Genomic DNA, 22,926 nt, shown 5'->3' on the forward strand with positions numbered 1-22,926 from the left:
ACCAGCCTTGCCTCCCAAGAATAAATCCTACTTGATCATGGTGTATGATTTTTTCCATATATTGCTGGATCTGGTTTGCTAATATTTTATTGAGGATTTTTGCATCTAAGTTCATCAGGGATATTGGTCTATAATTTTCTTTTTTTGTGTTGTCTTTGCCTGGTTTTGGAATCAGAATTATGCTTGCCTCATAAAAGGAGTTTGGAAGTCTTCCTTCCTCTTGAATTTTTTGAAATAGCTTGAGAAGGATAGGAGTTAGTTCTTCTTTGAATATTTGGTAGAATTCACTTGTGAAGCCATCAGGCCCAGGACTTTTCTTTTTTGGGAGTTGTTTTTTTTTTTTTTTTTTTCATTTTTCTGAAGCTGGAAACAGGGAGAAACAGTCAGACAGACTCCCGCATGCGCCCGACCGGGATCCACCCGGCACGCCCACCAGGGGCGATGCTCTGCCCACCAGGGGGCGATGCTCTGCCCCTCCGGGGCGTCGCCATGTTGCGACCAGAGCCACTCTAGCACCTGGGGCATAGGCCACAGAGCCATCCCCAGCGCCCGGGCCATCTTTGCTCCAATGGAGCCTTGGCTGCGGGAGGGGAAGAGAGAGACAGAGAGGAAAGCGCGGCGGAGGGGTGGAGAAGCAAATGGGCGCCTCTCCTGTGTGCCCTGGCCGGGAATCGAACCCGGGTCCTCCGCACACTAGGCCGACGCTCTACCGCTGAGCCAACCGGCCAGGGCCTTTTGGGAGTTTTTTGATAGCTGTTTCAATCTCATTTGTTGTAATTGGTCTGTTTAGGTTTTCTGATTCCTCCAGATTGATTTTTGGAAGATTATATGATTCAAGGAATTTGTCCATTTCATCTAGGTTGTCTAGTTTTTTGGCGTACAGTTCTTCATAGTATTTTCTTACAATATTTTGTATTTCTGTTGTGTCAGTTGTTATTTCTCCACTCTCGTTTCTAATTTTATTTATTTGAGTCCTCTCTCTTTTTTTCTTGGTGAGTCTTGTTAAAGGTTCATTGATCTTGTTTACCTTTTCAAAGAACCAGCTCCTGGTTTCATTGATCCTCTGTATTGTTTCTTTAGCCTCTATGTCATTTATTTCTGCTCTGATCTTTATTATTTCCTTCCTTCTACTAGCTCTGGGCTTTACTTGCTGTTCTTTTTCTAGTTCTTTTAGATGCAGGGTTAAGTTGTTTATTTGAGCTTTTTCTAGCTTCTTGAGGTATGCCTGTAATGCTATAAACTTCCCTTTCAGGACTGCTTTTGCTGTGTCCCATAAATTTTGAGTTGATGTATGCTCATTATCGTTTATTTCTAAAAATTTTTTAATTTCTTCTTTGATCTCAATGTTAACCCATTCATTGTTTAATAACATGCTCTTTAGTTTCCAAGTGTTTGAATGTTTTTCAATTTTTCTATTGTGGTTGATTTCTAGTTTAATGGCATTGTGATCAGAGAAAGTGCTCGATATGATTTCAATCTTCTTAAATTTGTTGAGCCCGCTTTTGTGCCCTAACATGTGGTCTATTCTAGAGAATGTACCATGAGCGCTTGAAAAGAATGTATATTCTGCTGTTTTAGGGTGAAAGGTTCTGAAGATATCTATTAAATCAAGTTCATCTAATATGTCCTTTAAGTCTGCTGTTTCTTTGTTAATTTTCTTTCTTGAGGATCTATCTAATGATGTTAATGGGGTATTGAAATCTCCTACTATTATAGTATTGCTGTTGATCTCGCCCTTTAAGTCTATCAAAGTCTGCTTTATATATTTAGGTGCTCCTATATTAGGTGCGTAGATATTTATAATGGTTATATCTTCCTTTTGGATTGCTCCCTTTATCATTATGTAGTGACCTTCTTTATCTCTAACTATGGTCTTTGTTCTAAAGTCCATTTTGTCTGATATAAGTATTGCTACCCCAGCTTTTTTTTCATTTCCATTTGCGTGAAATATTTTTTTCCATCCTTTTATCTTCAGTCTGTGTGCATCTTTTGATTTAAGGTGTGTCTCTTGTAGACAGCATATGTATGGGTCCTGTTTTCTTATCCATGCAGCTACCCTATGTCTCTTGATCGGATCATTTAATCCATTAACATTTAAGGTTATTACTGATATGTAATTGTTTATTGCCATTTTTTTTCTTTAAAACTGTTTTTCTCTTTTGCTATATTCTTTTTTTCCTTTGATCTGTTTACCACAGGTCCCTTAGCATTTCTTGCAGCCTTGGTATGGTTGCATTGAAATCCTTGAGTTTTTTTTTTGTCTGTAAAGCTTTTTATTTCTCCTTCAATTTTAAATGATAGCCTTGCTGGATAAAGTAGTCTTGGTTGTAGGTTCTTCTTCTGCATTACTTTGAATATTTCTTGCCATTCCCTTCTGGCCTCAAGTGTTTCTGTTGAGAAGTCAGAAGTCATCCTTATGGGGGCTCTTTTGTAGGTGATAGTCTTTTTTTCTCTAGCAGCTTTTAATATTTTCTCTTTATCATTTAGCTTTGGTAATTTAATTATGATGTGTCTTGGTGTTGGTTTCTTTGGGTTTCTCCTTAATGGAGTTCTCTGTGCTTCCTGAACATGTGAAATGTTTTCCTGCCTTAATTGGGGGAAGTTTTCTGTTATAATATGTTTGAACAAAGTCTCTATCCCTTGTTCTTTCTCTTCTTCTTCAGGAACCCCTATGATGCAGATGTTATTTCTCTTCATGTTGTCACAGAGCTCTCTTAGAGTTTCCTCAGACTTTTTGAGTCTCTTTTCTTTTTTCTGCTCTGCTTCCGTGCCTTTATTTATTGTGTCCTCTAACTCACTGATTCGATTCTCTGCTTCATCCATCCTGCTTTTAATTCCTTCCATTGTATTCTTTATTTCAGATATTGTATTTGTCATTTCTGTCTGATTCTTTTTTATTATTTCAATGTCCTTTTTTATATTTGTTATCTCTTTATTTAGGTTTTCGTAATGGCCATCTATGGTGGTTCTAATATCTTTGAGCATCCTAACAATCGTTATTTTAAACTCTGCATCTGGTAATTTGGTTATATCTGATTCACTTAGGTCCTTTTCTGGGGATTTCTCTTGGTTTATTTGTGTTGTATTTCTCTGCCTCCACATTTTCTCTTCACGAGAGTGGCTGTGATCACGAGCTTGGGTGCACAAGGGTTGGTGGCTTTGGCCTTTGCCCCGCCCCCGTGTGTGACGTTATGCTCGGTCCTGAGGGCACTGGCGAGCACCTTTGCTCAGCTGCGGGTCTCCGCCTGTTTCCGAGCTTTTGCCCTGCTTTTGCAGGATGATCCCACTCAAGGAACAGCTGCTAGCCTTAGCTCTACCGCCAGACAGGGCTGCGTGCCCAAGCTCAGCTTTGTAGCGCAACTCCGCCTCTTCTGGGCTTTTGGCTCCACCCTCGCGGGAGGAGCCGGCTACCAAGTCAGACCGCAAGCCTGGGTTGCACGGGTGGGGCAGGGATGTGCTCCTCTGCCCTTGCCCCGGGGCTGGTTTCTACCCTTTCTGGGTTTCCCGCCCTTCTCCCGGAGGCTGGATTACAGGCTGCCGGCAGCTGAGCTTGACCGCTTTTGCACGCCCCCTTCTCCCTAGCGGGGCAAGATTGAGCTCACACCTGAGCCCACTGGTGGCCAGCCGGCTTCCGCCCCTGCCAGCAGAACCGCGCTTTTGTCTCCCGCTGCCACCCGCTCTCCTCTCCGGTGCGCCCTCAGCCGCGTGGGTGGGGGCGTTGCAGCTCGGACCCTAAGACTCACTACTGTAGACCCGAAAGCTCCCTCCTTCTATGCGACTCTGCTCTGAATGCTTCCGGGGGAGCTTGTTTGGCTGCTCTCCTGCTTCCCTTTGCTGGTATTGCTGTTTCCGGGGGAAATATTCACTTCAGCTTTGGGGAGTGCCTCGTCTCAGGGGTTAGGGTGGCTATCTCTCAAAATGTTTCTCCCTATGCCTCCTAGATTGCACTCTCTTCCTGTTACTGTGGTTTTCTCCTCTCTCCTCCCGTCCCCAGGAGCCCCAGGTGAGTGTTTGTGAGAGAGATGTTCTGCGTGGTCCCTTTAAGAAGGATCCTGGGTCTGAGAAATCAGACTCTCTCACAAACAGTATCCTGACTTGTTTCCAGCTAAATACTGTCCTTACGCTTCTTCTGGGCTCTGGGGCTGCAGGCTGGGGCTTTGTTCCTGGGGCTCAGGACCCTTTCCCCTCTGCTAAACTCACTTCCCGCCACGCGAGTCTCTCCCTGCTGCCCTTCGCTCCGAGAAGCTGGGCAGCCCTCTCCGCGTTTCCGCTTTTCCTACCAGTCTCTGGGTGGCTTCTTCTGCGTTCCTGGGTTGAAGAGTCCTTTTAGTTTAGTCCAAAGTTGGTTTTTCCAGCTGATAGTTCATAAAATTAGTTTGTAATCCACATTGGTTCTGGGAGGTAGATGCTGGTGCATCTGCCTACTCCAGCGCCATCTTGTCGAATCTTTATGTTTCCTTTTAATAAAAAAAAAAATGATAAGAGATTTGTCAAATATCAGGAGAAATAATGCCAGATTAGGTTTACCTTTGTCATTGAATATTTTTAAACTTGGGATCTTGTCAGTGCTTATATTATGAATAAATATTGTCATTTGAAACATTGCAACCAAAAAGGAAAATGATGTGGAATAAATAATGTAAAAAGGCATATTCAGCCAACTGTTTTATGGCATTAGTTCATTTTTAGTTCATGTGTCTAGTATTAAGCAACAGTAGATATGAGAAAATTAAGGAAAAGGTAGATAGTATCTCGTTTGTTAGGTTTTGTTGGTAAATAATGGAAGGATACTTATTAGTAAAAAACAAATAAATAGAATAATTAATTCTCAATTTTTAATAAATGTATTTATTAGGGTGGAGAGAAGGAGAGAGAAAGAGAGAGAGAAAGAGAGAAAGAGAGAGAGAGAAGGAGGTAGGAACAGGAAGCACCAACTCCCATATGTGCCTTAACCAGGCAAGCCCAGGTTTTCGAACCAGTGACCTCAGCGTTCCAGGTTGACACTTTATCCACTGCACCATCACAGGTCAGGCTCTCAATTTAATTCATGGGTAATCAGGGCCAAGTTTAGGTTATATATCATTGGCTGGTGAAGTTGAAGACACTGTCTGAATTGGCATGGTTCACAAGGCCATCCAATTCTTTTTTTTTTTTTTTTTTTTTGCATTTTTATTAAGCTGGAAACGGGGAGAGACAGTCAGACAGACTCCCGCATGCTCCGACCAGGATCCCCCCCGGCACGCCCACCAGGGGCAATGCTCTGCCCCTCCGGGGCGTCGCTCCGCAGCGACCAGAGCCACTCCAGCACCTGGGGCAGAGGCCAAGGAGCCATCCCCAGCACCCGGGCCATCCCCGCTCCAACGGAGCCCTGGCTGCAGGAGGGGAAGAGAGAGACAGAGAGGAAGGAGGGGAGGGGAGGGTGGAGAAGCAAATGGGCACCTCTCATATGTGCCCTGGTCGGGAATCGAACCCGGGTCCCCTGCACATCAGGGCAACGCTCTACCGCTGAGCCAACCAGCCAGGGCCAAGGCCATCTAATTCTTAACTCTTTAGAAACCAAAATGTTATTTTCAGAATGGCTTCCTCATAAAAGGAGTTAAAAGCTTTCCTTTTAATTATCAGGAAAATATATGGCAAATCTTTTATTTTCTTCTTAAATTTTAGAAGAATTTATCACTGAGACACCTGATACAGGGTTTTATTTGGCAAAAATTTTAATACTCAGTTTTTCAAATTAAAGATTTTAATATTTCAATTTCTTCAGGAGATATTGGACTAGACAGATTTTCTATTTCTTCTAGTTAGCTCTACTAAGGTATAGATTGTCATCCACATGTTTAAATTTACAAATTAAAAATTTGCCAGCATTTTCTAGTATCTTCTGCCATTGTGCTGGCTGGTCACCCTTCTGTCTAATCACATTATCTCCACATGGCTTTCCGAAGTGTTTCACTTTGAGTCATCTCTGTACTAATATTAGCTGCTTTGGGAAACTTTTTTTTTTTTTGCCAATTGTTTGTCATTTTACTTTTGAACATTATGCAAAATAGGACATTTCTGCCTTCTACCATTCTGTTCATAATAGAAGTCTTCCCTGTCTATTTTGAGAATAAAATCAGAAAAAAAATTAAAAGTAAAATATTCTTATGCATCATCATGAGATACTTTATTTGAGCATTTTAGATCTTCAGACTTACCTCTGAGCCTACAATGACATCTAACTTTTGGGGGGTAATGTAGAATGTGCTGGGTAATATGTTAAGTACTTTACATGCTTTATTACTCATTACAGTGACTCTACAGAGTAGTTCTCAATGCCACCCTCATTCTACAGATGAGAATCTTGAGGTTCAGAGGACTAAAGTTATATGCAGAAGGGAAATCAGCTTATTTATTTGAAGGTGGTGTTGGAGCATTTGCCTTTAGCTCCTGTGCTTCACGTACTGAAAATTGAGCAGCTTTTTCTTTTTCCAGAGCCTTCCACTCCCACTGTATCTAATTGGTCTAGCCTTGCTGGGGGAAAAAAAAAGATTTTTCCAACTTTATTCTTTGAAATCTGTACCAAAGAAACTAGACACATAAAATTTCTAAATGTAAAATTGTATTTACATTTTAAAAATTACACTTAATAATTAATGTTTTCTCAAACTATACCTCTGGAAGACCTTGATTAACTTTCCTAAGAATTCCTTCTTTCAGGATGACTGAGTTAGGGGTTTAGGAGGAAGTTATTTAAATTGGCCCTGTGAAAAAGAATTATGATTTTTATTTTAATAAATATTTTTGAATAGTAAAGTGGTTTATTTGTTCACTTTACTACTTTTACTATCATTCCTACAAGAGGTGTTTTTATAACCAAATATCTGTTAGAAATGTATGTTGTCTCTCGGTCACAGTTTTAAAGCATTATTTTAAAAGTATCACCGTTATACAGAGGATATCATGTGGTTTTACCAAGTAAATGATGTCTGGAAATGCATCTTTAAAGATGACACTGAGGCCAATCTCTGTTCGTACTGTGTGACTCAGGGCACCAGAGAGCTCTCTCTGAGCCCAGTTCCTGAGCTCGTTCCTTAGTCAACAGTTGTAAGACTTCCTTGTGTGGCCACTGTGCACGCTCACTTGGGACACTTTCAAGAGTGACAAGCGGATCAGGTAGCTGAGTCTGAGGTACCAGGCTGTCTGCACTGTTGAGCTCCTTCCTTGTTGCAGGACCAAAGCTTTGGCCTGCAGCCTGCACTGCTGCCCTCATTTTCTGCAGACCTCCAGGCTGTTCGTTTCATTTCTAGAACATTTGTGTCCTCTCCGGCTCTGCCTTTCATGACCTGTGGCTCTTTGCTTATTGTTTGCTAAAGTGGCTTCTGACTCTGCCACTCTCTTGCTCTGCCAAAATTGGTAACTAAGTGGTTACCCTAGGAACCTCAGGAAGCTCTAAATAATGTTTGATGTTCTGAGGAGACTAATTCAACACCTAGAGCTCTGGCACGCTCTGGAAGGGGGCGGGCCTTTGCTGAGAGTGGGCTCTGAGAGCTCATAGACACTCTTCTCTGGCTGGCTCATCTTGCAGGTGGCGGCATTGCAATGGGCATAGCTAGGAAGTAGATTAATATATCATCTAGGGAAAGGTCACACAGAGACTCCAGAGGTTATTTGTAGTACAGTCATAGCCAATGTGCCAGAAGAAAGGTCAAATAGCATTAGGAGGCACTTAAATTGGCAGATTTGGACCTGAAAAGCAGCCTAACATTTACTTGTTGCCCCTTCAGATGTGGAGGAGGTTTGCATGTACTGCAGAGCTGCAAGTGGGTGAACTCAGGGCCCAGCCTGGCGCGTCAGTGATGCACTGGGCAAGGGCCTCTTCTTCAGACTCACCGTTTTTATCTATATTTCCTAGATCATATTCTACAACACAGAAATATTCTTCATGATATTCTGTAATAATGAATTTCATGGTCCTATATATTAGGGAAACATGTTATATTTCATCCCCTTTTTGGAGATGCACTTTAGCACAATCAGATTTCTGGGAAATCCTGCACTATAGAAACTTGTCTGATTTTGTTTAGTTCACAATTTTCCATTACTGTTTTTATAGCCACAATTTGGGAAATGTTAGTCTGAATTTATAAGCTAGTACCAGATTCTTGTAGTTCTTGCAGGCATTTAAAAAAAATGCTTCTGGCTTTTGTTGGGCATTCAGGACAAGTAGAGATATAGGCTGGTCTTCTCTGAAGGATCAGGGCTATTAATCTATGACACCAGAATGAAGCTTACTAGAATTATACATACAAAATAGCACGTTGATCTATACGAACAAAGCCCCTTCTGTTGATTTGGATGTTCTAACTATAGGTTTCTGGGTGCTGAAAATATAAGGGAACTAAGCTAGATGGTTTATAAATGCCACATTTTTGTTTAAATAAATCTATTATGGAATAACTTCTGGTTTTACTCCACTATTATGTACCCATTATTCATTTAACAGTTTAAATATAATCTTAAAGATAATTCTGGCAAAAACTATAAGCTGAAAAAATACACAGTGAATTGTTCGCTACTTTAGCACCCTGCTTTTCTTTTATACATACCAACAAAACCCCTGTCTGCTGTAAGTGAATAGGCTGAGACAGTGATGGCACATATATAAACTAGAATACTATGCAGCCATTAAAATAAATGAGAACTATGAAAATTGCTTTAAAATGCTTAAAATATTATTCAAAAACCTCAATATAAGAGTTAATATGCCATTATTACAGCTATTTAATCTATGCATGTAGGCCACAGCTAGAAACAAATGCAAAAATAAAAGTAATCATTGTATTAAAGTATTGTAATCATTCTTATTTTTAATTTTATGCCATTTTAATATTGTATTTTTACAGTCATAATAAATTAAAACTCTTCTGTGACTTCACTAAATCAGCCATAGACAAGGGATAGACTATAATATTTCCGAATGTCCATTTAGAGCTGGTTATGTTTTTACTCCAAAAATGACACCATCAACAGTTCAAATGCTATGCAAATGTTTACCTGAAACCTATGTGCTCCTATTGATCAATGTTACCACATTAAATTTGATTCCTAAATTAAAAAATGATGATATTAAAATAATATAGTAAAAGATCATTAAGATTTATTACTTAAGTTAATATATAAAAACAAAATATACTTTTACTCTCATCTCCCTAGCTCAGGGTCTCTTATCTTAACTTTTGATCCAAAGATTTACCTGATTCCCTCCTGCTCGTTTTCCATTTTTACCCATCACCCTGCTCTTTCTAGCCTGCTCTCCGTCTTGCTGCTCTGGGGATCTTTCTGAAACACAGATCTGCAGAGCAGGCGGAGTCAGCTCAGCCTCCCTCAGGGCTTCCCATTGCCCTGAGCGCTCTCTGTAGAGGCAAAGCTGGGACATGTTGCACGCTTGCCTTTGTTCTAGCTGTTACTACGCCCAATGTTTCGCTTATGCTTCTTTTCCTTGAGGAACATTTGGTCCTGTCAAAAATATGCTAAGTTAGTATAAATTTTGTTTTTCTTCAAGATTCCAACCTGGAACCATCCATGTACCTAATCCCATTTGCTGTTACCAGGTAGGTAGGCTACCAATGCAAGAAGGTTATTATTGGCAATGTAGCCACAACACAATTATTGGACCAATAAAACATGATAGTACTTTTTAACATATTAATCCTATAATAAAAAAGTGAAAACAAACATTCTGGGCGCTCTGAACCCAGAGACATTTCCTAAGCATGGAAATTTTTGACAGAACCAAGGGCCATTTGGCATGGAGTAAATATACTCATGGGCATTCTGGGCAGGACCAAGTTTCAAGGACTTTTTGCCATGGACCAGATGTCTCCATGGATATTTTGGGCAGGATGACATATCAAGAACCTTTTGGTATGGACCAAATATCTCAGTGGGCATTTTAGACAGGACCAAATATCCACTAATCATGTCTGGCAAGTACCAAATCCATGTTAGAAATTTAGAATATAGTTTGAATAAATAAACTGGTGAATAAAACAACATTAGATTAAATTTCTACTACTAGTTAATTTTTTTTTTAAAATATTTATTTTATTTATTCATTTCTAGAGAGGAGAGAGAGAGGGAGGGAGAGAGAGAGATAGAGAGAGAGAGGAGAGAGAGAGGGAGGGAGAGAGACAGAGAGAGAGAGGAGAGAGAGACGGGGGGGGGGGGGGGGGAGGAGCTGGAAGCATCAACTCCTATGTGTGCCTTGACCAGGCAAGCCCAGGGTTTCGAACCGGCGACCTCAGCATTTCCAGGTCAACGCTTTATCCACTGCGCCACCACAGGTCAGGCCTACTAGTTAATTTTTAAGCCTATATATGTTTATGGTGATAAAGGATTGAGATAATGTCTATTTCAGGTGTAAACTGGAATCTGAAATAAAATCTTTACTCAATGAAGAGAACATTGGAAATGAATGTCTTTCTGATCTTACGAATTTTGGTAAGATTTTCTAATTGATCCTATATTTAAAGGGGTATTTTAAAGATGAAAGTCGGCCACTCACTTCGTGTTCTCTCAATATAAACTGCTGTTTGTTTTTTCCTAAAGGGATTCAAAAATAAATCTGTAGTCTAAGAACTTATTCATGAAAAAAACTTTAAATAATGTGTTACCTTGATTTAATTTTGTTTCATTATAGAACAAGAGTTATCAGAACAATGGTACATGTATCTGAAAAATGTGATAAATCCTATTCAGCAATTGAGAACATATTTAAAATACAGACAGCACCACATTGCACAGCATTCACATTCACATGCTGAACTTGACACCGTGAAAATACCGGCAGAGGTCAGTATAGTACCTTTACTTTTTTGTTGTTGTTGTTGTGACAGAGACAGAAACAGGGAGAGGGACTGATAGGGACAGACAGACAGGAAGGGAGAGAGATGAGAAGCATCAATTCTTCGTTGCAGCTCCTTATTTGTTCATTGATTGCTTTCTCATATGTGCCTTGATGGGGGGGGGGGGGGTTGCAGTAGACCCCTTGCTCAAGCCAGCGACCTTGGGCTCAAGCCAGTGACCATGGGGTCACATCTATGATCCCACACTCAAGCCAGCTACCCCTTGCTCAAGCTGGTGAGCCCGCACTCAAGCTGGATGAGCCCTCAAGCCTACGACCTCCAGGCTTCCAACATGGGTCCTCCACATCCCAGTCTGACGCTCTATATCCACTACGCCACTGCCTGGTCAGGCATGCCTTTACTTTTAATAAACAATATTTCATTTTTCTTTCAACTAGAACGTTTTGGAATAAGAAACCAACACGGGTGTCTTGTGTACTTTAATAGAAGGTATAGCAAATTCTTTCTGAATAGAATAAACATCCTAGAATCTGTCCAAGACTGCTCATTTTGTGCCTGCAGTGTTACAGTGGCATCAGAACTAGGCTCCCTGCTTTCATTCTTGCCCTTCTTCCCATTGCATTCTGCAATCTCCCATCAGCACATGGGGATCAAATCATCTCCCCGGTAAATCCTCTCAGGGTTCCTTCCAACATCATGCCCATCTCTGCCTCTTTAGTCTCGTCTTCTACCTGACGCCCTATTTCTTCCTTGACCTTGTTGTGGACTGGTCTTCTTCCCCTCGTTCCTCACGCACACCAGGCTCCTTCCTGTCTCAGGCCTCTGCACTGGCTGTTTCCTCTGTACCACTGAGGGCACTTTTTGTCTTTTTTTTTTTTTTTTTGTATTTTTCTGAAGTTGGAAACGGGGAAGCAGTCAGAAAGACTCTCGCATGCGCCCGACCAGGGTGGATCACCGCCCATCTGGGTCGTTGCTCTGTTGCAACCAGAGCCATTCTAGTGCCTGAGGCAGAGGCCATAGAGCCATCCTCAGTGCCCGGGCCAACTTTGCTCCAATGGAACCTCAGCTGCGGGAGGGGAAGAGAGAGACAGAGAGGAAGGAGAGGGGGAGGGGTGGAGAAGCAGATGGGTGCTTCTCCTGTGTGCTCTGGCCAGGAATTGAACCCGGGACTCCTGCATAGGCTTTTAGATTATTTTTCTTACTCTATTTTTCAGTTACCGGTAATGTTGTTATATTGCTTTCATAAATAATAATTTTTAAAAAACATTAAAAATCCCATGCCAGCCTGACCTGTGGTGGCACAGTGGATAAAGTGTCGACCTGGAATACTGAGGTCGCCAGCTCAAAACCCTGGGCTTGCCTGGTGTAAAGTCATAAGCCACGGCCAGGGCCACTATCACAGCAGCCCGGCTCACGCAGGTTCCCATTGGATTTGGACAGTCGGTAAAGAAACAACGGAGCCAAAAACTGATGGGCTGTCATTTTTAATTCTAGCTTGCACCTGGCGGGCAAGTAAAAACACACACTGGGCTCCAAAACCCACTCACATTCAGTGCTCACAAAGCTACTGATTTATCCGAGTTTCCTAGAATCAAAGGTTTCTAGCTCACCAGACTTATTCACCTTTGTTCCCCATCTCTTTTCTTCTCCAGCGTCAAACTGCACAAACTGACCTCTCACTCAATACTCCACCATCTTGGCTGCTTCTCCTGGCCTCCTCCACATGGCCTTTCTCTGCTCTCCTCTCTGCTCTCTCCTTTAATGATAATCTCAGGAACCAAGAGAGCAAGCTCCTGTTCTGCCCCCATTTTATAGTGTAGAAGTCAAAACCCTTAATCCAATATACAAAATAGGGAAGTCTCTAATACAAAGTCACTTCTCTGAGTCATGATTGGATTGTACCATCCCACATCAAAAAGGGTGGGAAAGGCTTAATCCCAAAACCAAGCCCCAGGCTACAAGCATTCTGCCTGCCACAGCCCACCCCCAACACACATTAATATCACCTGGGCAATGGCCTCCATATGGGCAGTGCCATCTTTAACAAAGTGAGCATAATATATTTTATCTGCCCAACACCTGGTCAAGGCGCATATGGGAGTTGATGCTTCTTGCTCCTCCCTTCTTCTCTCTCTCCTTTCTCTAAAGTGAATAAATAAAATGTAAAAAAAAAAAAAATCTTTAAAAAATAAACCCCATGCCCAGCTGGGGATTAGAGGCAAGCATGCACGGGAAGGCAAGGGTGATTGAAACAGACAATCTGTTAAACTCTCTGACATACCACAGACAAAATCAAAACATGGTTGTAGAGTGGCTAGGGCCCCACTGTACCTCCCAGCCCAGTTTTGTTTGTCTGGAAGCCCCTTCTGAGAAGCACTGCCTGGCTATGGCATCTCTTGAACCCTCTTCCACTGGTCCTTAAAGGGACTTTTTATTATGTAATTTTTCATCACTTACAGACTATTGAGATTAATTTCTGTAAGTTTAAATATACATAGTGAATGAGCTGCAACAATTTGCAATCTACTTGTTTTAAATGTTTCTATAGGTTGACCTTGTGAAGAGACAATTAAAATTTGTCTTTGAAAGACTTAGCCTGGAGCAACAGAAATTAGAAAAGCCTCTTTCAGACTGGAGTATTAAAGTAAGTGTGACACAGCTAGTAATTTGTTGATCAATTTGTTATTTGTGTTAAATAAAACAATCAAGTTTGTGTTTTTTTCCAGATACTAGATCATTGTTTAGAAGAAAGGAGTAACCAGCTTAGTGAACTGCCCACGGAATTAGAAACTGTAGATTGCCCATACCCTGATTTGAAATCTTCAATTTTTAATGAGTTCTGTAACTTTACAGAAAAATATCAGGAGAAACTTCAAGATTTAGATCTGCAGTTAGAAGGCATATACAGGTAATCAGATAAAACTATTGTTAAATTATGGAGCTTTTTGCCACTAAATTTTATTTTTGTTGGAGGTTACTATACTTCTGATTTACTATTTCCATAATTACTATGTGGTTGGAATATAGTCAGTCAATAAATGTTTACATTGGCTGTTGAATGGAAAGGTTTTTTTTTTCCTCCAAAATAATTTCCCTGAAATAATGGTTTTTAATGCGGTTGAAACATGATGAAAATAGCCCTCTCATTGAGTTCTTTACTACACAGGTAAGAGTTTTTTTCAAACATTAAATTTCAGTAACTATGAATATTTGTTTCAAGATATGAAGAAACTCTGCTTAAGTGTAAATTTATAGGTTAGTTGTAATAATTGGTTATAATGGATAATGTAGCCATGAAATTGGGTTATTTGCAATCCACAGTGATTTTGTCTTATGGTAAATATAAAGTATATATTCTAAATTTTTAAAAACATGATTATATAAATATTATTTTTTTAGTGCACTTGGAGGGGCGGGACAGACAGGACCAAACAGGCAGGAAGGGAGAGAGATAAGAAGCATCAACTCATAGTTGTGGCACTTTAGTTGTTCATTGATTGCTTTCTCATATGTGCCTTTGCTCAAGGCAGCAACCTTGGGCTCAAGCCAGTGACTGTAGGCTCAAGCCAGTGACCATGGGTCATGTCTATGACCCCACATTCAAGCCAGCGACCCTGTACTCAAGCTGGTGAGCCCACATTCAAGCTGGTAACCTTGGGGTTTTGAACCTGGGACCTTAGCATCCCAGGCCAATGCTCTAGCCACTGCGACATGGCCTAGTTAGGAAAAACATGGTAATATTTTTAAGAAAATGTACATTTGGTTGTATCCTGGGAATGATAATCGTCTTCTGAGTGACAAATGTACTATTAAGTAATTTGAAATTCAGTTTTGGTAGAGTTTTCTCTAGTATAAATTCTATATTAAAATTTATTTAAAGAACAAACTCAGAAATGTCATTCTGGGTCCGATCAATAGTTTGCCTCATGTAATGTTTGGCATATGAAGTTTCTGGGGAATGTTTTGTAAGGAAATATGCTTTTAATTCTATTATATTGACCTCAAAGGTTTCTCCAAGGACTGTGTATTTAAAAAGGAAAAAAAAAACTATTGGAAAGACTCATTTATAGTGTCCTTTTGCTAGGGGCTGTTACTTTAAAATAGAATAAAATAAATATTACAAATATTCATATTTCTTACATTCCTTATTGAATTGCCCGTAAATGAAACACTTCTATGAGTCTCTAATTGTAAAATAAACATTCTCTCTCCTCTCCCTATCCCAACTTTGTTAAAGAGATTTTGGAACTCACCAAGCAAGAGGGAGAGGGTTTTTTGGTGGTTGTTGTTTGTTTGTTTGTTTTGGTGGGAGACTCATTATTCTTGGGCTAATTCTGTCTATGAGAAATTAAATCTGACTCTGTCCTTTTAAAGCAAGTTGGCTGCCCCATGACCTTTCCTTCCACATGGCATTTTGTCCCCTTAGCAAAGACGGCTGAGGCTGTGGTGTTTCTAGGTCAGCAGCTTCAAACTATTGAGAAACTTGCCTTAGCAGCCTGGAATGCCTCCCTTCCACCAAGATCTATCTATCCTTCAGAGCCCCTTACCTGCCTGTTAATCTGAACTCAATTTCACTCTTCCTTTGTACAACCTTGCAGCACTCAGAAAAAGTTGAGAGTCACAGCTCCGCTGATGTTACTGAAGATTAGGTAGAAAATAAGATAAATATACATCACATGCTAAGGGAAGAAACAAGGCCTAGAATAAGATAGAAAGGGGGTAGGGAGGACATTCTAACGTGGATATTAAATGACAAGATTCTAGACCTTTTGAAGACGAAATCATTTATTAACATTTGCATCCTTAGCATTAAGCATATCTGGGCACACAGCAGCTTTTAAATAAATGATTGTTCAATTGAGTCAAAAATTGAAACAATGAAGGTGAGAGTGGCAAGACATGTTATGAGGGCAGGAGGAGTCTACATTGGGGTAATATAGGTTTTTGAATATTCATTTAGTAGGGTTCCTGTCATGTATAATTATACAGAATAAATTTTATTCACTTGGTGACTCAAATCAGGACAAAGCTCAGAACTTTTGTTAATACTTCTGAGGAATCATGCCTCTTCTTGTGGATGAACTAGGAAAGTACATAGTTGAGCTTGTGCTTGGCAGGTGCTGTGTGAATGAAGGAAAGAACAGAGGCCAAACAGTCATAGGGAAGCTGAGCTGGTGCCCTGTTTGAACTGCATGGGAAGCCAAGCTCACTTCTGGAGTTTTGAGGGAATTAGTCCACATTAATGTCTTAAGCTAGTGTGAGTAGGGATGTAACTGACCAAAATTCTATATAATCGTAGTGAATACATGTCATTATTATACATTTATCAAAACTCATGGCATATACAACACCTAATAAAAGTGATGGACCTTGGATGATAATGATGTGTCAGTGTTGGTTCATTGATTGTAATACATGCACCAGTCTAGTGCAGCATGTTGATAGTGGGGGAGTTGTACATGTGTGGGGACAGAATATAAATGGGAATGTCTTTGTATTTTCACTAAATTTGTTGTGTACCTAGAACTACTAGTAACAATAAAGTTTATTAACTTAAAATAGAAATTTTAAAAAGTAACTTAATTGCTATTTAACTGTTCTAGAGCGTAAGAGAAGGAGGTGAACTTTTGAGTTATGTTTATGAAGCAGTTATTTTAAACATTAATAGAAAAACTTGAAAAATATTGTAAAAAGATGATAGCACAGTCTCATTTATATCCACTGATAGAAAAATCCTAAATATTTGCAGTGTGGATCCAGTAGTACGTTAAAATAATGAATCTAGGAGACCCTCTGTGGCTTATCTTCATGGACACTACAATGCCATTAAAATCTTTAGTACTATTCTTAAAAAGATAAAGCCTGGCCTGTGGTGGCACAGTGGATAGAATGTCGACCTGGAATGCTGAGGTCACTGGTTCAAAACCATAGGCTTACCCAGTCAAGGTATATATGAGAAGCAAGCAATGAGTAACTAAATTGTAGCAACTATGAGTTGATACTTCTTGCTGCACCCCTCCCCCTGCTCTTTGTAAAATCAATAAATAAGATTGTTATAACATATATATAAGTTATTACACAAATACTTTTTACTATTATAAAATATATAAACATTTCAAAACTAAAAGAGAAAACAATAGAAGCAATATATAAGTGATAAGCATCTGCAGTCACCACTATTATTTGTTATTCTGTAAATACTAGGTAACAAAAAGATAAGAAAAAGATATTTGAGTTGGAAAACATTGAAAGAAATAGCTAAAATTCTCTTATTTGCAGATAGTTTTATTTGAAAAATTCAAGGCATTCATCAGAAAAATCTACAAGTAATAAGATAATTTAGTAAGATGGTTGGGTATAAAATTAATATAAATAGAGTTAAACCTGTTTTTATATAAAAACAATGGCCAGCTAAAAGATATGAATGAAAAAACATAGTTTGCAGTACTAATGATAAATATAGACTCTAGAAACTCATTCAATAAGAAATGTCAAAGTTCTATACTGTAGGAAGGAAACTTTAATATGTTACTTAAGAACATAAGACTTGAACAGCCATACCTTAGTTTTAGAACAAAGATTCAGTAATCATATATATTTTCTACCGTAGTCTGTAAATTTAATATAATTTCAATAATTTTATTTATGGAATTTAAAAAATTAATCTGAAAAATTAATCTGAATATTAGTTTTACATAAAATATAAGCAATAATAGCTAGGAAAATTCTGGCTTTGGGGGAAGTAATAATGAGGAGGACTTACTGCTAATCATAGATTGGACATTATATAAATGATACGTTGTCTTGAATAAATAGGTCAATGAATGTGACTTAGGTTCTGACCATCAGAAACACTTGTATAGGATTTGAATTCAGAATTAAGTTAGAAGAAAGAGGCTGGGAGTGAGACATTCATTTTGCTCCTGCTCTTTGTTCATGCTCTGCAGTTGTAGCTTTCTGAAGTGGTAGGTGGGGGCCTTTCCTAATCACAGCAGAGGCACCGGCACTTTCTGGGATCTGGAAATTGCTTCTCTGGCCCTTCCAATCATATCATAAGCCATATAATACCTAGTCATGCATCCCTTTATACTGAAAGAGTTTGAGTGGTGTCTGTCATTTGCAACTAAACCTAACAAATGTGTAAGGGTGTGGAAAAACAGGTATTCCATTTTCTGCTGAAGGGATTCTAAATTGATGTGCCTTTTCTATGGAGAGCATTTGGTAGGACTTACCAAATCACAAAGTACATATCCTTTATCCTAATAGTTTCCACATTTCAATCTATAGACTTTAATATGTATTAGTGACTTATTATAGTTACTAAAAATTAAGGAAACAATCTTTTCTTTTTAGAGAGAGAGAGAAAGTGGGGGACGGGAAGCATCAACTTGGATTAGTTGCTTCCTATATGTGCCTAGGTAAGCCTAGGGTTTTGAACTGGTGAACTCAGCATTCCAGGTCAACACTTTATCCACTGTGCCACCACAGGTCAGGCGAGGAAAGAATTTTAATATCAATAGGGATTAGTTTTATATTAGATTACTGTATAACCACAATGTAGTATTCTCCAGATTTAAAAAAGAAAAAAGGAATGTAAAGACTTACATTTACTGCCATGGAATGACTTCCAAGGGTTCGAGTTAGGGGGTGTTATAAGATTAAGCAAGCAAAGCAGTGCAAGTACATATTGTGTAAAATAGTAAAGATCAAACATGTACTCACATGTCAACACATACACACATACATATATTATATATTTGCTCTCATATGTCTGAAAAAATATACAAAAATCATTAACATTCATTGACTTTGTGGAGTGGTGCTAAATGCCTGGTGGGTTAGGGTGAGGGATAATTTTAATTGCATATCCCCTTTTTATTATTCCTATTATTCCTTTTTATTATTTCTTTTAACTAGAGGCAAAAAGGCCTGTATTCATGAAGCAAGTTGGTAACACACAAAAGATCATAAACACAATACTTAAGTAAATTATACACTATAGTATATTGAAAGGTGATAAGTGCTATGAAAAATAGATTATAATAAAAGAAAAGTTTCTCAGTTTACAGGGGTGGGGGACAGAATTCAACTTTGAATAGAAATTTGAGGATTGGCCTGGCTGAGAAAGAGGTTTTGAAGTAAAGTCACAGAGGGAGTGAGAGAGCTAACCATGGAAATCTGGGATGTAAGTGTTCTAACCACTGTGTACTAAGGTGGACATGTGCTTGGCAAGAGGCTCGTGGGGGAGGAATGCAATGACAGATGGGTGAGTAGCAGATGATATCGTCAAAAAAGTAAATGTGAGTGTTGGGATATTTAGAACCTTATAGCCATTGCAAAAACTTTTAGATATGGGAAGCTATTGGGAGCAGAAGTGAGAGAGAAGTGTGCAAAATAACAAGACCAAACATGTTTTAGCAGGATTACCCTGGCAGTTGTGGTTAAGATGGCAGCAGGGAGGGCCAAAGAAAGATGGAACACTTAGACAGTTACTCAAGTAATCCAGATAAGAGATAATGATGATCTGGATCAGGAAGTAGAAGCGAAGTTAAACAGTAAGCTTTTGGACGCATTAGAAAGGTAAAGCCAACAGCATCTACTGACAGATTTCATAAGGTATGCAAAAAAAAAAAAGAGCAGCAAAACCACAGTCCAAAGTTTTGGATGAAGCAATTTGAAGGACAGAATTATCATCAGCTAAGATGAGGAAGACTAAGTAAAGCAGGGCTCTTGGCTGTGGGGAACATGTGGCGTTTGAGTTTGGACATGTTGAGCTCGAGATGCTATCAGATACCCAAGTACAGATTCGGTAAAGACAGTCCGTTATATGAGTTTCAAAGTCAGGAGAGATTTTTTTTTTAAAGATTTTTTTATTTTATTTATTTATTTATTTATTTATTTATTTATTTATTTATTTTTAGAGAGGAGAGGGAGAGACAGAGAGAGAGAAGGGGGGAGGAGCTGGAAGCATCAATTCCCATATGTGCCTTGATCAGGCAAGCCCAGGGTTTCGAACCGGTGACCTCAGCACTTCCAGGTCGACGCTTTATCTCACTGCACCACCACAGGTCAGGCAGGAGAGATATTTGAGCTAGAGATACATGTTTGTGAGTCATCAGCATGAAATTGGATGTGATCAGCCATGGCTTGATTGATTTAAGCATCAGCCCCAGGTGCTGAGGATGGCTCCATGGAGCCTCCATTCAGGTGCTGAAAATGGCTCAGTTGAGAACATGGCCCTGGATGGTCAGAGCTTCGACCCCAAGTAGGGGTTGCTGGATGGTTTTCAATTGGAGCGCATGTGGGAGTTTGTCTGTCTATCTCTCCTCCTCTCACTTGGGAAAGAAAGAGAAGAAAAAAGAAAGAAATTGGATATGATCACTAAAATAGTGAGTGAAGAGACAAAGGAGATCAAAGACTGATACCTTGGGTGTGCCAGCCTTACAGTGTCAGCAAGAAGAGGGTAGCCAATAGAGGCACTGAGGAAATGTGTGTGAGACATGAGGAAAACCAAGAGAGTGTGCTGTCTGGAATGCAGGTGAAGAGAACATGGGCAGCAGTGTGAACTGAGGAGGAGTCAGCCACTGCATAAGTACAGCTAAGTCTAATAAAACAGGATGGATAATTGACTGTGGCTCTAAGTGAAGGTCATTGGTGGCCACTTTCTTTGAAGAAGTGGGAACAAATGCCTGATTGAGTAGAATTTGAGTGAATGAGAGGAAAACAATGAGAACAGACATCCCTTTTGAGAAGTTCTTTTGCAAAGGAGAGTAAGAATGGAGGGCCAGACTTTGTTGTTATTTTGCTTAAAATGTGAGAAATATCAGTATGTTTGATGTTGATGAGAATAATCCAGTAATGGGATTTAGTACACAAGTGAAGCAATAAGTGCAGATGGTTCATCTTCTACAGTAGCAGTTGGAGCTGCAGGTGGCAGGTGAATAGATGTCCTGGTGGCAGTCTGTGGAGCTGGGGGTAGTGGTTCTAAATACTAATAACAAAGAAATTTATGAAAACTTCTCTCCTCATCAAAGTAATGAAAATTTAAAAATACTCAGATTGTTACCTATAAAATGATAAAATATAAAAGACATTTATCTATCTGACCAGGTGGTTGTGCAGTACATAGAACATCAACCTGGGTCACTGAAGACCCAGGATCAAAACCTGAGGTCGCTGGTTTGAGTGTGGGCTCATCTGGCTTGAGTGCAACTTCACCAGCTTGAGCATGGGTTTGCTGGCTTGAAGCCCAAGATCGCTGGCTTGAGCAAGGGGTCACTGTCTTGGCTGAAGCCCCCTTGCCAAGGCACATATAAGAAAGCAATCAATGAACAACTAAGGTGCTGCAACTATAAGTTGATGCTTCTCATCTCTCTCCCTTCCTGTCTGTCTGTCTCTCTCTCTCACTAAAAAAAAGACATTTATCCAAAGTTAAAAATGTGGGAGAAATGAGCATTTATTCTTGTATAAACTCCTTTGGAAGGCAATCTGGCAATATGTCATCAAAAATCTTTATACATGTGAATAATCTTTGTGTTTTTAGAAATAGCCTTAATTATAGAAGTGACTTGAAGGGTGTTCAATGTTGTTTTTTTCCTTCTTTAGTGAAAACAACCTCTTCAAAATGGCTAAATAGCCAAAAAATAAGGGACCAGATTTATCAGTTATAATATATCCGTACAATGGAGTATCACAGTGTCATTCATAACATAAAATAATTATTTATTTATTTATTTATTTATTTTTCATTTTTCTGAAGCTGGAAACAGGGAGAGACAGTCAGACAGACTCCCGCATGCGCCCGACCGGGATCCACCCTGCACGCCCACCAGGGGCGATGCTCTGCCCACCAGGGGGCGATGCTCTGCCCATCCTGGGCGTCGCCATATTGCGACCAGAGTCACTCTAGCGCCTGAGGCAGAGGCCACAGAGCCATCCCCAGCGCCCGGGCCATCTTTTGCTCCAATGGAGCCTCGGCTGTGGGAGGGTAAGAGAGAGACAGAGAGGAAAGCGCGGCGGAGGGGTGGAGAAGCACATGGGCGCTTCTCCTATGTGCCCTGGCCGGGAATCGAACCCGGGTCCTCCACACGCTAGGCCGACGCTCTACCGCTGAGCCAACCAGCCAGGGCTAAAATAATTATTTTAAAGAATTTTTAATAACAGATAGTTGCAATAATTTGCTATGCAATTAAAAATCAGGCCACAGAATAGTTTGTATATCACGGATTCTGTTTTTTATCTCCCTCTGAAAATGTTACATCTACATCAGTATGGCCACAAAAAAACAACAACTGGAAGCTTATCCTCCCAAATAAACAATAACAATAGTTATCACTGGGTGGTAAAACTACAAATAATTTTGGCATACCTGTTCTATTTTGTAAAGCAAAAATACAGATCTTTAAATATCTAAGTTAAAGAGTAAAGAGGAAACCATTGATATTTAATGAGTTCCTATTACATAACATGCCAAGTACATGTCATTTTGATCTTCAATAAACTCCATTTAAAAAGCTTTATTTTGCATATAAAGAAACTGCAGCTGAGAAGGTGAGAAATTTCCCCAAAGTTTCTGAGTAGAAAGCTGAACAGCATTGAGTTTCTTCTGCTCATCTAAATATAAAGCTTTTTCCTCACATCAAACCACTTTAAGCATTTACATATGCCAGGATGTTGACTACTAGCTCAGTGTTGTTTAATACATAGGAGTGTGAGGTGACAGCCACTGATGGAAGCCACATATACCATTATATTTTAAGTAGTCATATTTGAATATTTGTAAAGATAAAATTTATTTTAATATTTTTTATTTAACTCAGTAGTTCCAAAATACTATAATTTCAACATGTAATCAATAATTTAAAGTTCCTTATGAGATATATTACTGTTTTTCATACAAAGTCTTTAAAAGTTGGTCTGTATTTTATACCTACAGCACATTTGAAGTGCTAACTATGTGGCTAGTGGTTACTATGTTTTAACAGCATAGGATGTTGTCGTTTACTAAAATGTGTTAAAATTTTGGGGGGGCTACAATTGAGCCTAATTTTTTATTTAGTATGTTTGTGAAACTTTAGAT

The 22,926-nt window shown here is 39.5% G+C and overlaps 1 protein-coding gene and 1 non-coding gene across 2 annotated transcripts in view; one reads left to right on the top strand and one right to left on the bottom strand.

Annotated features, from left to right (window-relative positions):
* Positions 1–22,926, top strand: part of CCDC148 (coiled-coil domain containing 148) — a 328,164-nt gene that overhangs the window by 100,645 nt on the left and 204,593 nt on the right. The window contains exons 2-5 of the mRNA XM_066280374.1: positions 10,400–10,482; positions 10,682–10,833; positions 13,396–13,491; positions 13,574–13,755. Of these exons, the coding sequence (XP_066136471.1) occupies positions 10,708–10,833; positions 13,396–13,491; positions 13,574–13,755 (404 nt within the window). The 5' untranslated portion in view covers positions 10,400–10,482; positions 10,682–10,707. The remainder of the gene's footprint in view (positions 1–10,399; positions 10,483–10,681; positions 10,834–13,395; positions 13,492–13,573; positions 13,756–22,926) is intronic.
* TRNAT-AGU (transfer RNA threonine (anticodon AGU)) lies at positions 657–732 on the bottom strand. Its single transcript has one exon. It is a non-coding gene; the product is annotated as a tRNA-Thr (tRNA).

This window comes from Saccopteryx bilineata, chromosome 5, assembly GCF_036850765.1.
Source record: "Saccopteryx bilineata isolate mSacBil1 chromosome 5, mSacBil1_pri_phased_curated, whole genome shotgun sequence".
NCBI lineage: Eukaryota > Metazoa > Chordata > Mammalia > Chiroptera > Emballonuridae > Saccopteryx > Saccopteryx bilineata.